Below are 13,589 nucleotides of genomic sequence, written 5' to 3' on the forward strand. Positions count from 1 at the left end.
ATATGAAAATCAAGCAATGGCCGCCATCTATATCAATAACCATAGTGTTTACAGCTAGTCTGAGACAGTACCCACTCTTCTATTACTTTTAAATTAATTCGCAAAATGACATAACTGGCGACTTATCCTCTTCAGTGCCAGTCTTTATAGTGACAATTAGATTTGCAATTCTTGTTAATGTTGTGGATTAGAAGGCTTTAGATTTGTTTGCAGCAGAAGACAATCTCCCATACAATAGAAGTACATGTGTTTATACAATGCATAGACTTAACCGGGAACAACCAGGACCAGCAGACATATTAAGCTCCCATTTTTAGATCATCTGGAAAAAGAAAAAGAAAGCACCCTATTTAGCAAGATATTACACAAAAATATAATTAGTGTATTACTTCTACAATATTACATTACTATGTAAGGTGCATAAAGCCATTTGTACTTCCAATTAAATGAAAAGTACAGGTAAATCGCTCATGCACACGATCGTAGCAGCAGTTTTTGCAATACACAAATTGCGGATCTGCAAAACACAGATCCTGCATTTAGCATTGTGCAGAACATGACATCCGGCCCTCTATAAAACTGTCCTATCCTTGTACGTAAAATGGACAAGAATGGGACAAATTTTTTTTTTGTGGGTGCCAGGCATCTTTTGCGGCCCCATTGAAGTAAATTGGTTTGCAACGGTTGTGTGCATTAGTCCTAAGGCTTTTGTCACAAACAGCTTTTTGTGGCAGTTTTTGGTGCAGTCTTCTTTAGCCAAAGGAAGTCGATCCGCAAGTCCTTCTTTTATATTTCTCAATCCTTCTAATCCACTTCGTCCTTTTGCTCAATAATGTACACTGAAATTTGCCATAAAAACCTGTGTATGACACAGCCCTAAGAATCATTTTTAAGGCTACATTCACATGACTGTATTTTTGGCTCTGCATCCGTTCCGCAAAATTGTGCTGTCCGGACAAGAATAGGCATTTCTAATCATGGGGCCGGCTACATTCACACGGCACGGATCCGCAATATGCGGACCGCAAAACACATACGGTCGTGTGGATGTAGCCTAAATTAAAGGGTAACATTTTTATTTTATTTGCTAGTTTATTAGAGCTAGGCATGTATACCTGAGTTAGTCTGTCAATGATTGGCAAAAGATCTGTAATTGCCTTATAATAACAGCTTTCATTAATGTAATCTGTCCCTTCACACTGCTCCCTTAAAAGACAGTTGCTATGGCTTGTCTGTCTCCGGCTAAGACGACAGGATGATAGAGGGGCGGTCCTTCACACTGCATGCCTACATTATGCTTCAGAGTGAGGAGGTGTGTCTCAGTAATCCAATCTGATTGGCTGCCAGGGATCTGCTGGCTACAGCAAGTGTGTATGGGAAGTGAGGGAAAGCAGTTTTGGCCTCAGAACTAGCAGAGGAGCCATCTTGAGAAGGTCCTCATATTGTAAATGTTTACATAGCCGTAACCAAGGGAACAACTCAAGGAAAACAGTGGTATGTGAAGAAACTAAAGATTGCTTTATGCATAATGCTGCTGCAGCAGTAACATGCTAAAAAAAAAAACAATTTTTAATGAAAACATGACAATTACCCTTTACATTCTCAGAAAAATTGAACTGGCTTGACGCAATGCCCCAGTGTAACCACATAAGCCTCACATGACAAGTACTGAAGTAATAAATCAAATAACGGATATGTATTAAAGATTTTCCAGGTTTATTTAAAGGGGTTCTGCACTTTCATTTAACTGATGATCTATCCTCTGGATAGATCATCAGCTTCTGATCGGCAGGAGTCCGACACCCGGGACCCCCCGCTGATCAGCTGTTTGAGAAGGCAGCGGCGCTCCAGCAGCGCCGCGGCCTTCTCACTGTTTACCGCCGGCCCACTGACGTCACGACTAGTATCAACTAGCGTGGGCGGGGCTAAGCTCTGTTCACTTGAATGGAGCTTATCCCAGCCCACGCTAGTTGATACTAGTCAAGACATCAGTGGGCCGGCAGTAAACAGTGAGAAGGCCGCGGCGCTACTGGAGCGCCGCTGCCTTCTCAAACAGCTGATCGGTGGGGGTCCCGGGTGTCAGACCCCGCCGATCAGAAGCTGATGATCTATCCAGAGGATAGATCAGTTAAATGAAAGTGCTGAACCCCTTTAAATAGACCATTGTATGTTTAAAAGTTTTGAAACTTTCTCATCTTCCTTACATATTAATTTCTTACTATTTTGATGCTGTTGCTTGTGGCAAATTGGGGCACTTACATTCAGTGGATGGAAATCTGTACCTTTTGGATACCACAGTAATTGTACCTAGTTTAGACAATCCTTTGTGAAGAAAATACAATTTTGCGCTCTCATTCTTTTGCTTCAATTTAATTAAGATATCAGCATGGAGTCCAAGCTGTTTAGTTCTCATAATATCTCCTAAAACTAGCTACAACTATAGCAAATTAAGGCCACTTTCACATGGTCACTCAGCCAAAACCAACTGTAAAACTTTAAAAAAAAAACAAAAAAAAAAACACAACACCCCAAAGCCCATGTATGATCAAATATATAGGGCTACTGACATAAAATTAGGTTCTGATCACATGAAGCTCATGTCTCACGTATATTTTTTTTGGGGGCCGGAAAATCTGCCACTGCTTCCTCTGGCAAAATCAGCTGTGGCTGGTGGCGGTTTATCGCTGCTGCCAGCGATGAGCTAAGCATCCTTCTCAGCCATTTCCTGCAATGTCAGGCAATTAATCAGGAAGTGGAGCTCAGGCACAATCGCAATAGCAGCGGCACAGGATCTGTAATAATTTTTTTAATGATTTTAGCCCACTGCCACACATTTTTTATATGGCTGGAGACTTAAGTGACCTAAAATTGTGTGCCGGCGATATTTACATGAGTACAGTGTTTAATTTAGGACATTGTCAGATATCACAGTCAAGTATCAGAATAGTGCCAGTGTGACACCTGACCGATGACTTTGATATTTGAGACGGACATACGAGTTTGACTTATCGTCTTCATAGGTCAGGGTCAAAGTGAGAATGAGTTATAGATATACTGTGTATTTGTATGCCAAATCACGCAACCAAAGAAAGTCTATAGCTCTGTGTCTGAACTTCTATAAACTGACATATCACTGAAGCGATATCTCAGTGGTTTAGACGCTTGCCTCACGTGCAGTGTCCTTGGGTTCAAAATTCAAGTGATGTGTGACCCTGATGTCTGACTCATCTCTGCTCACTAGTCAGCGTCACAATGACTTTTAGATTCATTGTACTTGAGCCTGATGTGTGATTTAGTATACAAATGTCAGAGTCAAATGTCAAAGTCATGGGTCAGGTGTCATACTGGCATTATTCTGATACTTGACTATGATATCTGACCATGTCCTAAAATGAACACTGTACATGAGACATACATTTGACATTTACAGAGTGTCAGTTTACATCTTCCCAATGAAATTGCAAAAGGAAATGGGCATGCTCCCAGAGGTATGGGACTGCATACCTTACTGTATATGTGAACGTTGCTCCCTGCAATCTGCTACTGATCTTAAAGCCCAGTCTCTGAAAAGCCAACGCAAGCTGTAACCCTCTGCCTGCCAGCTCCCAACGGTATTTCTGAGAAAACCCAAAAAAAAGGGAAAACAGAGAAAATATTTTCTGTGGTAAAAAGGAATATGGCCATATGTAAACAAAAATACATTAGGTCCCTTGATTTTTTTTTTTTTACAGGCTTCACTGATATCTTTGGGGTCTATGCTACCAACCAAGCATGCTAAAAAAAAGGTTCCCAGCCCTAACTCTTAATGAGCATTTATCATAATGACAAGTATTTAGTAGGTGGGTCATTCAGTTGGCAGAACAAAAGAAGGCAGAATGTATATGTATCTAGAGATTATACCCATCTATTGTCTTTTTCAGACTATAAGACACTTTTTTCTCCTTCCATTATGCAAGTGGTCATCAGCAAGCGGGAGGCACGGGAGGCACGGGAAGTGGTGAGTGAAGCGCTGCGCTGGCTCTACTCACTCCCTGGTCTTCTTCCAAACTCTGCCCTGCAGTGTGTACTGACAGTGTACAGAGTCAGGACGTAGTGCACGTAGGCACGCACTATGACCTGATGTCAGGTCATAGTAGGATCCGGAAGAAGTGGTGTGGGAAGCAGCAAGTCCAGCATCTTCAGCGCAGTCAGGAGGCAAGTTTTAGTTTTTTGGATGTCTGATCTGAGGTCTAAAGGAGGCTGGGGGGAGGGGAGGTCTGATCTGAGGCTGATGGAGCTTGGGGGGGGGGGGGGGGTCTGATTGTGGCTTAATATCTGAAGTATGATGAAGAATAGGGTTCTGATTTGGGAGTCTGATAAAGATTGGGGGACAGCTCTGAGGTCTGATAAAATACTTATCTTATTTTCCTCCTACAAATTCTAGGTGCATCTTATAGTCTGAAAAATATGGTCTCCCTTTCTATACATCACTTTTTTTGGTACGATTATTGGTGATAAGACTGGGGTATTTTATTATGCTCCAGGCTAATTTGGATTCAAGGTATGGAGATCCTTGTAAAGTGTTGACAAATGTTTTGGGATACATTTTCATCTCTGAACTGGAGAATCACCTTTAAAGGCTATGTACACCTTTGGGGGCATTATTTTTTTTATCATAGCATTTTACTCATTTTTGGGCTAAAAATTATTTTTTCAATAGGTCTTTATTAATAATGTTCAGCTGTTTCTAAGATACAGGGGTTAAAAATAAGTCTCTTTGCAAGCTGTCACTTTGTTTTCTTTTAATCCCATCATCTGACTGGTCACATGTAGCTCTTCTCTGAGCTCCTGATCACATAAACACTTCTATGGGGTGGCTGTCTGTTCAAGTGGATACTACAAATCAGCCTATAGAAGCGAATGGGGATGCCATATTTGCAATTACACCTGCTCACCACTGCAATAGCTGCGGCAATCAGGTAAACAGAGGAGAGAAAGCAGCGTTCGCAGCAGTACGGCCTTCTCTTCAAACAGCTGACCGGCAGGGATACTGGGAGTTTGGACCCCGCCGATCTGATATTGATGACCTATCCTGAGGATACCATCTTAAAAGTCTTAAGATGGTGTACATCAGCCACACCCACCAATTGCTGTGACCTTCCAACTCTCACCCTTCGGCTGATATTAGGGGAAATAAGGATCAGACACCTTGGATTTCAAATGAACCCGACTATTCCTTTGTTGTCAGGGGATAAGCAGACTTAATCTCTTCTCCTCATTCACTACATACAGTATACTCGCTCAACTGAGCCAAGCATGCTTATGTATGGGAAGATAGGGAGGCATAGATGTCGGCAGAAAAAGCATTTTGCCAACAATTATTTTGTGTATGGTGAGCTTTACTTTGACAATGTCAAAACAGATGCCCAAGTCTGGTTACATGAATAGGATGATATATCAGTTGCCTAAGCAATTCAATAAATCATATTTAGAAATGCAGACTATTTTTAGTAATACCTTATAAAACAGGAATGTGAATCGTCCCACCAACTTACAGCATGATATTATGGCTGCAAGGCCTGGCCTGACACAGGTCTAATGATAGCAGCAGGGATCTCCAGACATATAGCTGGGTCGGGACCTATTGTTATAATACAGGTGGATAAATGTGCCAACATTATGCTTGTGTGCAACTGGTCTAAGACCTTATGTATTGAGAGTACCTTTAAAATGATTTTCTGGGAATTACATACACATGACCCATCCTCAAGATAGATCAATATCCGATCAGTGGGGGTCCAAATCCTGGTACTCTGCCGACCATAATTTGAAGGGTCTGCAATGATCGGATAATTGCTGTGGCCTCTTCACTGTATATCAAGCACATAGGATAGAAGCTGTACTTGGTAATACAACTCAATACTATTTACTTGAATGGGACTGAGCAGTACTAATGCCATGTGACTGATGTGATGTCACAGGCAGAAGAAGAGACCGCAGCACCCACCTGTGTGGTGGTTCCTTTTAACAGCAGACTATCAGGGGTGCTGGGAATCACACCTCCACCAACCTGATCTTGATGACCTAACCTGAGGATAAGTCATCAAAATGTAGGTTCCGGAAAACCCCATTAAATACAGAGAAATGTAAATAACAAAAATGAAAAGGATCTGCTGTTTCTAACGGTTCCACATGCTGTAGACACAACAGAGGCAACACCACATGAAAGCAGACAATAATTACAATACAGCTATGAAGTGCGACATACTCATTAGGCTAACGTCATCTTATCCTGCCAAGTTCACCAACAATCATGCATGGCAGCCAGCTTAGTATATATAAAGGCTCACCTTCAAAATTAAAGCTGCTACTAAAGCAACAAAAGGCAGGAGCACAAGGCCCAGCTTCTTCTTGTTCACTTTGCCCATCAAAAGAAACTTGGTCCAATCCACTTTCTTCTGGCTGTAAGGAGGGTACCTGAGCTTGTTTACACCTTCCATAGATAAGGACTTGATAAGGATTGACCGTTTATGAGAGAAAGTATCAAATGTATGTTTGCCATGGTAGGCACCCATGCCACTGTGTCCTAAATAAATGTTTGAAAAAAAAAAAAAAAAAAAAAAAAAAAGATACAAGATGAAGCGTTTACATTTTTTCCCCATGTGCAAAAGCTATTTCAAATTATGACGGCATAAAAAGCTTGTGGAGATGTCATTTTCTCAATAAGTTTGCCATGTAAATAATATACTTTCTATGGTTTACCAAACTATAGCTATGGCTTAACCCGTTTTACCCGAGCTCAGCCCTTGCTCTGGGAAAAGTACTTAAAGAGGACCAGTCACCACTCCGGACATGCCTGTTTTAATAGCTTCATGCATTCCCCATGTAATAACAATTCTGGACCATCAATTCATATGGCTCTATGTTGTGCCATTCCTTTATTATTTTTACTAGAAATTGCTAGCAGTCTGCAGTAAGGGTACAGAGGGATGGTAATCAGTTGCGGGTGTGTTCCTGCACAGTCTGACAATGGCAGCACTGATTAAATAGCGTACGTCTGTCCATGTACATCCCCCCAACTGGTTACCTCCCCTCTGTACCCTTACTGCAGACTGATAGCAATTCATTCATAACTTCTAGAAGAAATAATAAAGGAATGGCACAACACAGAGCCATAAGAATAGATGCTCCAGAATGCTTATTACACAGGGAATGCATGAAGCTATTAAAACAGCATGTCAGGAGTGGTGAAAGGTCCTCTAACTTTTTTGTTCCAGCCTGTGCAGAAGTGGAAGAGGCTGAACTGCTTTAGCTGCTCATATCTCCTGATTAGTAGCAGCTAGAGACATGGGCCTGGTCTTGTTTGAAAGCTGGCATTCCAGCATTAGCAGAACATAAGCAGGAGAGATCACTGTTAGAAATAGAGTCGGGAATAATTGCAGGTAAAACCTGGTCTTACTTTCAGCTGCAATTACTGCATCTTGATTTCTAACAACGATATCTTCCCATTAACTGAACATAAAGCACATATCTCTAGCTACTCATATCTCTGCATTGATAGTAGCTAAAGCTCCCGCCCTCCCTTCAGTCTGGAGGAGAGGGGGACAGTTGGGGAGCTAACAGCATGCAGGAGGAAAGGAAAAATAGTTGTTAAAAAATAAATAAATTAAAAATAAAAATTTGTCATCATTATTATTGTACTGACCCACATAAAATGATGTTATTTTTACCACACAGTCAACGCTGTAAATAAATTCCACAAAATAATGTCAAAATTTCAGTTTTTTATCTTTCCCTCTAAAATTAAATAAAAAAGGAGGAGGTAATGCTGATGTATAGTATGTGAAAGCATATGTACAAAGAATGTCAGTATAATTGGCTTTATGTGTTCAATAAAGCGAATATTAAAAAAAAAAAAAAAAAAAAAAAAAAAAAAGGGAGTTGGTAAATGTCACCAAATGAATAACTTATTCAGCTTATTCCCTCCTGCCCATTAAAATAAAGACGCATGTTATGCTGGGCATGCATATTAATTGGGGAATTTGGAGAAGCAACTGTCTGCTGAATAAAGAATTATTCACACCTCAGTGTTCCACGTGCAGAACACAACACATACCCATTCATTTTAGGTGTGTATTCACACATCAGTTTCATGGGTCCATGTTTTTCGCACAGAAACATGCTCTTTTTTGTCCGTGTTCAAGGAACCATCACTCCTATTAGTCTATGGGTCTGTGAAAACCACGGATGCAACACAGATGCCAGAGGCATCACTGACCACCTTTTCAGAGATTTAAGCACATACGTGTGAATGAGGCTTAAAGTATAACTGTCGTATTTTATATTTTTTTGGGAGTATTGGATTGTGGTGATTAATATCACCTTGGGGGCCCTATTTCAACTTTTCACTGAGTGTTCAATTACCGCTTAATTCCACATTTTTGTTCCCTGTACTGCCAACTTTTACCTGTGCTTAACCCTTTAAGGACTTAGGGCGTACCGGTACGTCCCAAGTTTAAATCTAAATTGCAGCGCCGCGGGGGTTAATCCGAACAGGATGCCGGCTGAAATCATTCAGCCGGCATCCTGTCACAATGCCAGGAGGGGGAGGGGGGGTGGGGGTCCCCCCCCCCCCCCGGCGATCGCCGCAAACTGCAGGTCAATTCAGACCTGCTGTTTGCAGCGCTTTCTGCAGTTTCTGATCCCCGGTGTCAGCGGCCGCGGGGATCAGAAACTTTAAAATGCCCAAAATGTAGATTTTTCACCCCCCCCCCCCCCCTGCACCCCTGAATGATTTTATGCCGGCAGGTGGTGCAGCCGCCTCCTCTTGAAAATTCATTGGTGTCCAGTGTTTATACCAGAGTGTCAGCACATTGTTGACACTCTGGTATAAACGGCTGACATCTGTGCAGGACCGCTGTATGGAAAAGGTTAACAGTCAGGGAGCTCCCTCCCTCTCTCATCGGGGGGCTGCTGTGCCTTTGCAGCCCCCAGACAGGATGGGGTCACAGAGGGAGGGAGCCCCCCTCCTTACCCTTCCCCGTCTGCTCAGTTGTGGCCACAACCAAGCAGACGGGGAAGGTTCCCATGGCAACAGGACGCCTTCTCAGGCATCCTGCTGTCCATGGTGCTGAACAGATCTGTGCTAAAGGCATAGATCTGTTCAGACAAAGTGTAAGTAAAATACAGTACAATACACTATACAGTGTACTGTACTGTATTATACAGACATCAGACACACATTACACATATTAGGTATTGCCGCGTCCGTAACGACCTGATCTATAAAACGGTCATGTTACTTTCCCCGCACGGTGAACGCCATAAAAAAATAAAAACTATGAGAACATTGAAATTTTGCCCACCTTACTTCCCAAAAAAGGGAATAAAAAAGTGATCAAAAAAGTTGCATGTACGCCAAAATAGTACCAAACAGTCATATCATCCCGCAAAAATCATACCCTACCCAAGATAATCGCCCCAAAAACTGAAAAAACTATGGCTCTCAGTCTATGGAAACACTAAAACATTATTATTTTTTGTTTCAAAAATGAAATCATTGTGTAAAACTTACATAAATAAATAAAAAGTAGACATATTAGGCATCGCCGCGTCCGTATCGACCGGCTCTATAAAAATATCACATGACCTAACCCCTCAGGTTACCACCGTAAAAAAAGCCATTTTTTGTCATCTTAAGTCACAAAAAGTGTAATAGCAAGCGATCAAAAATGCACCCCAAAATAGTACCAAACAGTCATCTCATGCCACAAAAAAAAAAAAATTAGACCTTCATAAGATAATCGCCCAAAAACGGAAAAAAAAAAAAAAACTATGGCTCTCAGACTACGGAGACACTAAAACATGATTTTTTTGTTTCAAAAATGAAATCATTGTGTAAAACTTACATAAATAAAAAATTTTTATACATATTAGGTATCGCCGCATCCATGACAACCTGCTCTATAAAAATACCACATGATCTAACCTGTCAGATGAATGTTGTAAATAACAAAAAAAACGGTGCCAAAAAACCTATTCCTTGTTATCTTGCCTCACAAAAAGTGTAATATAGAGCAACCAAAAATCATATATACCCTAAACTAGTACCAACAAAACTGCCACCCTATCCCATAGTTTCTAAAATGGGGTCACTTTTATGGAGTTTCTACTCTAGGGGTGCATCAGGGGGGCTTCAAATGGGACATGGTGTCCAAAAAAAAAAAAAAAAAACAGTCCAGCAAAATCTGCCTTCTAAAAACCGTAAGGCATTCCTTTCCTTCTGCGCCCTGCTGTGTGCCCGTACAGCAGTTTACGACCACATATGGGGTGTTTCTGTATACTACAGAATCAGGGCCATAAATAATGAGTTTTGTTTGGCTGTTAACCCTTGCTTTGTAACTGGGAAAAAAAATATTAAAATAGAAAATTTGCCCAAAAAGTGAAATTTTGAAATTGTATCTCTATTTTCCATTAAATCTTGTGCAACACCTAAAGGGTTAACAAAGTTTGTAAAATCAGTTTTGAATACCTTGAGGGGTGTAGTTTCTTAGATGGGGGTCACTTTTATGGAGTTTCTACTCTAGGGGTGCATCAGAGGGCTTCAAATGGGACATTGTGTCAAAAAAATAAAAAAATAAATTCCAACTAAATCTGCCTTCTAAAAACCATACGGCGCACCTTTCCCTCTACACCCGTACAGTAGTTTACGGCCACATATGGGGTGTTTCTGCAAACTACAGAATCGGGGCAATAAATATAGCAAATTTGTTTGGCTGTTAACCCTTTGTTACTGGAAAAAATGGATTAAAATTGAAAATTTGTCCAAATTCTGAAATTTTAACACCATTTGCCATTAACTCTTGTGGAAGACCTAAAGGGTTAACAAAGTTTGTAAAATCAGTTTTGAATACCTTGAGGGGTGTAGTTTATAGAATAGGGTCATTTTTTGGGTGGTTTCTATTATGTAAGCCTCGCAAAGTGACTTCCGACCTGAACTGGTCCCTAAAAATTGGGTTTTTGAAAATTTCAAGATTTGCTTCTAAACTTCTAAGCCTTGTAACATCCCCAAAAAATAAAATATTCCCAAAATGATCCAAACATGAAGTAGACATATGGGGAATGTAAAGTAATAACTATTTTTGGAGGTATTACTATGTATTATAGAAGAGAAATTGAAACTTGGAAATTTGCAATTTTTTTAACAAATTTTGGGTAAATTATTTATTTATTTTTTTATAAATAAAAATGATTTTTTTGTTTACTTCATTTTACCAGTGTCATGAAGAACACTATGTGACAAAAACCCAATCTCAGAATGGCCTGGATAAGTCAAAGCATTTAAAGTTATCAGCACTTAAAGTGACAGATTTGCAAAAAATGGCCAAGTCCTTAAGGTGAAATAGGGCTGAGTCCTTAAGAGGTTAAAATAGGGTTGCTAGGCATGGCCCGGAGCACACAGAAGCAGGCTGCGTGCAAGGTCACATTACTGACAGCCAGGGACTGTAAGTAAATGATTGAAGCCAGGTCCTCCCCAGCAGCTGATAACAGTGCCTGGGCTGTGTGCACTTCTCCCTGTCCCTGCGCTTGGCAGACGCTCACTCAGCAGACTGGGACAATGCAGAGTGGAAGCAGCGCAGACCAGGGAAGGGAGATCTGCCATCTGCTCAGTGTATAAATGAAAGCAACATGTGGTAAGAGGACCCCTTTGTGCTGCAGGAGATTAAACCTTTAGGGGGGAGGGCTCTGGTTACTGGCGCTTTTGGGGGGCTATTGTTACTGGCTAGTGAGGGCAGGAGGGATTAGCCTCAGGGTGAGGGCAGTGGCGGCCATCTTAACTGAATAGTGAAATTGCAGTTTTATGCAGACTGGTTGCTAAGGGCTGAATCTTATTAAATCTGGGGTAAGTCAGTCTAATAGTAACTGATTCCGGAATATAATGTTATTAGTAACTACATATATGAAAATTGAAATTAGGGTCTAAGTGTATCAGTTATACTTTAAGTCGTTATTTAACAAATAGCCACCATTAGTGTAAGCAATTAACTTTTTCTACTAATATACCACAGAGGATTTTTTTTTTTCCTGCAATTTTACAGATTTTCAACAAATACTTACCAACACCTCCAAAAGGTAATTCGTTGACCGAGAAATGCATCAAAACATCATTTCCAGTAACTCCTCCACTTGATGTCTGGGAAATAATCTTCTTTATTATCTAAAATATGAAAACTGTAAATTAGAGGTTTCCATTGTATCAGAGAAAATCTGCACGGATAATATCAACCTCTCATACAGTTATGCTGCTTGTTTAAAGGATCATAGTCTAGTCCAGTACATGACAATAAGGGTCCATTCAGACGTCTGTATGAATGGTCCGGACCCATTAATTTTCAATGGGGCCGGAAAAGATGCGGAGAGCACACAGTGTGCTGTCCGCATCCGCACTTCCGTCCCGTGGCCCCGAACTTCCGGTCCGCGGCTTCGCAGCTGCAGACAAGAATAGGAGTTCTCTATATAGTGCCATCGAAAGGCGGAACGCTCACTGCCGGTGTTTTGCAGATCCGCAATTTGCAGACCGCAAAACACCTACGGACGTGTGAATGGAACCTAAACTGGATAAGGAATGTCATATGAAGCCCACAAGGCCATTCTTCGCCACCCCCAACCCTGTGATCACAGACGTGTCTGGTGGCTGCTAATAGATATTTTATATCTCAGATTAGAGGAGTTGGAGTGTCGAAGGTTGTTGATCCCTGGTCTAGTGTGAAGGTCCAGGGTTTAGTAGTACACGTGGTCATTGCGAACTAGTACCTTTTTGTTATTTGAAAATGCATATAGTGCAAGTGGCTTCTCTCCCCGGTTAATGAACTGAATGGCCTCATCCACATCGTTCACATTTATTATAGGAAGGAGGGGTCCAAAAATCTCTTCTTGCATGATCTTTGCTTCTGGCTTCACATCCGTAAGAACAGTTGGTGCTAGAAAATATCAAGTCTTTAAAAACTGATCTAAGCATTTTAAGTAATCTACACACCAATTACAACAACAACAAAAAATAGCCCAGACACTGCAAGAATATTTCTATTACAGTGGTTTTCCAATTGTATGTAAAAACTGTTTAAAGGAGTTTTCCAGCTGATAAATATTAATGCCCTAGCCGAGAGTCGTGATCCCCATCGTAAGGATATACCATCAATACTGTGACCCCTGAAAACTGCTTTTATTATTGTGTAACAGAAGGCTAAGGCGATTTAGACCGACACACAGGACAAAAATTATTAACAAACTGTTTGTTCCTATCCATTCCCCACTAAATTGAGCTGCAGCAATCATCCCCTGTGTAGTAAAGAATGATCGTTAATACAGTCGTTAGTCCCTCTATAGCTTCACAGTTTACACAGGGTCATGAGCTGCCAACAAACATTTTTATGTGCCGCATAAATGATCGGGTAACCAATAAATGAGTGTTTACTTGTCTGTTGGATGATCAGAGACACATTTACAGGGGCCAATTATTGGGAAGCAGAGTTCAAAGGAGCATTTATTCCCAATAACAGGCCTTCTGCTCGGAATATGACAGAATGCCGTTGAAATCACTTTTCACAGCA

The 13,589-nt window shown here is 41.0% G+C and overlaps 1 protein-coding gene across 2 annotated transcripts in view; it reads right to left on the reverse strand.

Annotated features, from left to right (window-relative positions):
- Positions 1-253: 253 nt before the first annotated feature.
- Positions 254-13,589, reverse strand: part of ALDH3A2 (aldehyde dehydrogenase 3 family member A2) — a 28,832-nt gene continuing 15,496 nt past the window's right edge. The window contains exons 8-12 of one of the 2 annotated variants that reach the window (XM_044286191.1): positions 12,793-12,959; positions 12,097-12,196; positions 6,330-6,565; positions 3,505-3,617; positions 254-322 (exon numbers count right to left, since the gene is read on the reverse strand). In XM_044286191.1, the coding sequence (XP_044142126.1) occupies positions 319-322; positions 3,505-3,617; positions 6,330-6,565; positions 12,097-12,196; positions 12,793-12,959 (620 nt within the window). In that variant the 3' untranslated portion in view covers positions 254-318. The remainder of the gene's footprint in view (positions 323-3,504; positions 3,618-6,329; positions 6,566-12,096; positions 12,197-12,792; positions 12,960-13,589) is intronic. The other variant, XM_044286192.1, reaches the window with a different exon arrangement.

The sequence above is a fragment of the Bufo gargarizans genome, chromosome 3 (assembly GCF_014858855.1).
Source record: "Bufo gargarizans isolate SCDJY-AF-19 chromosome 3, ASM1485885v1, whole genome shotgun sequence".
In the NCBI taxonomy this organism is placed as follows: domain Eukaryota; kingdom Metazoa; phylum Chordata; class Amphibia; order Anura; family Bufonidae; genus Bufo; species Bufo gargarizans.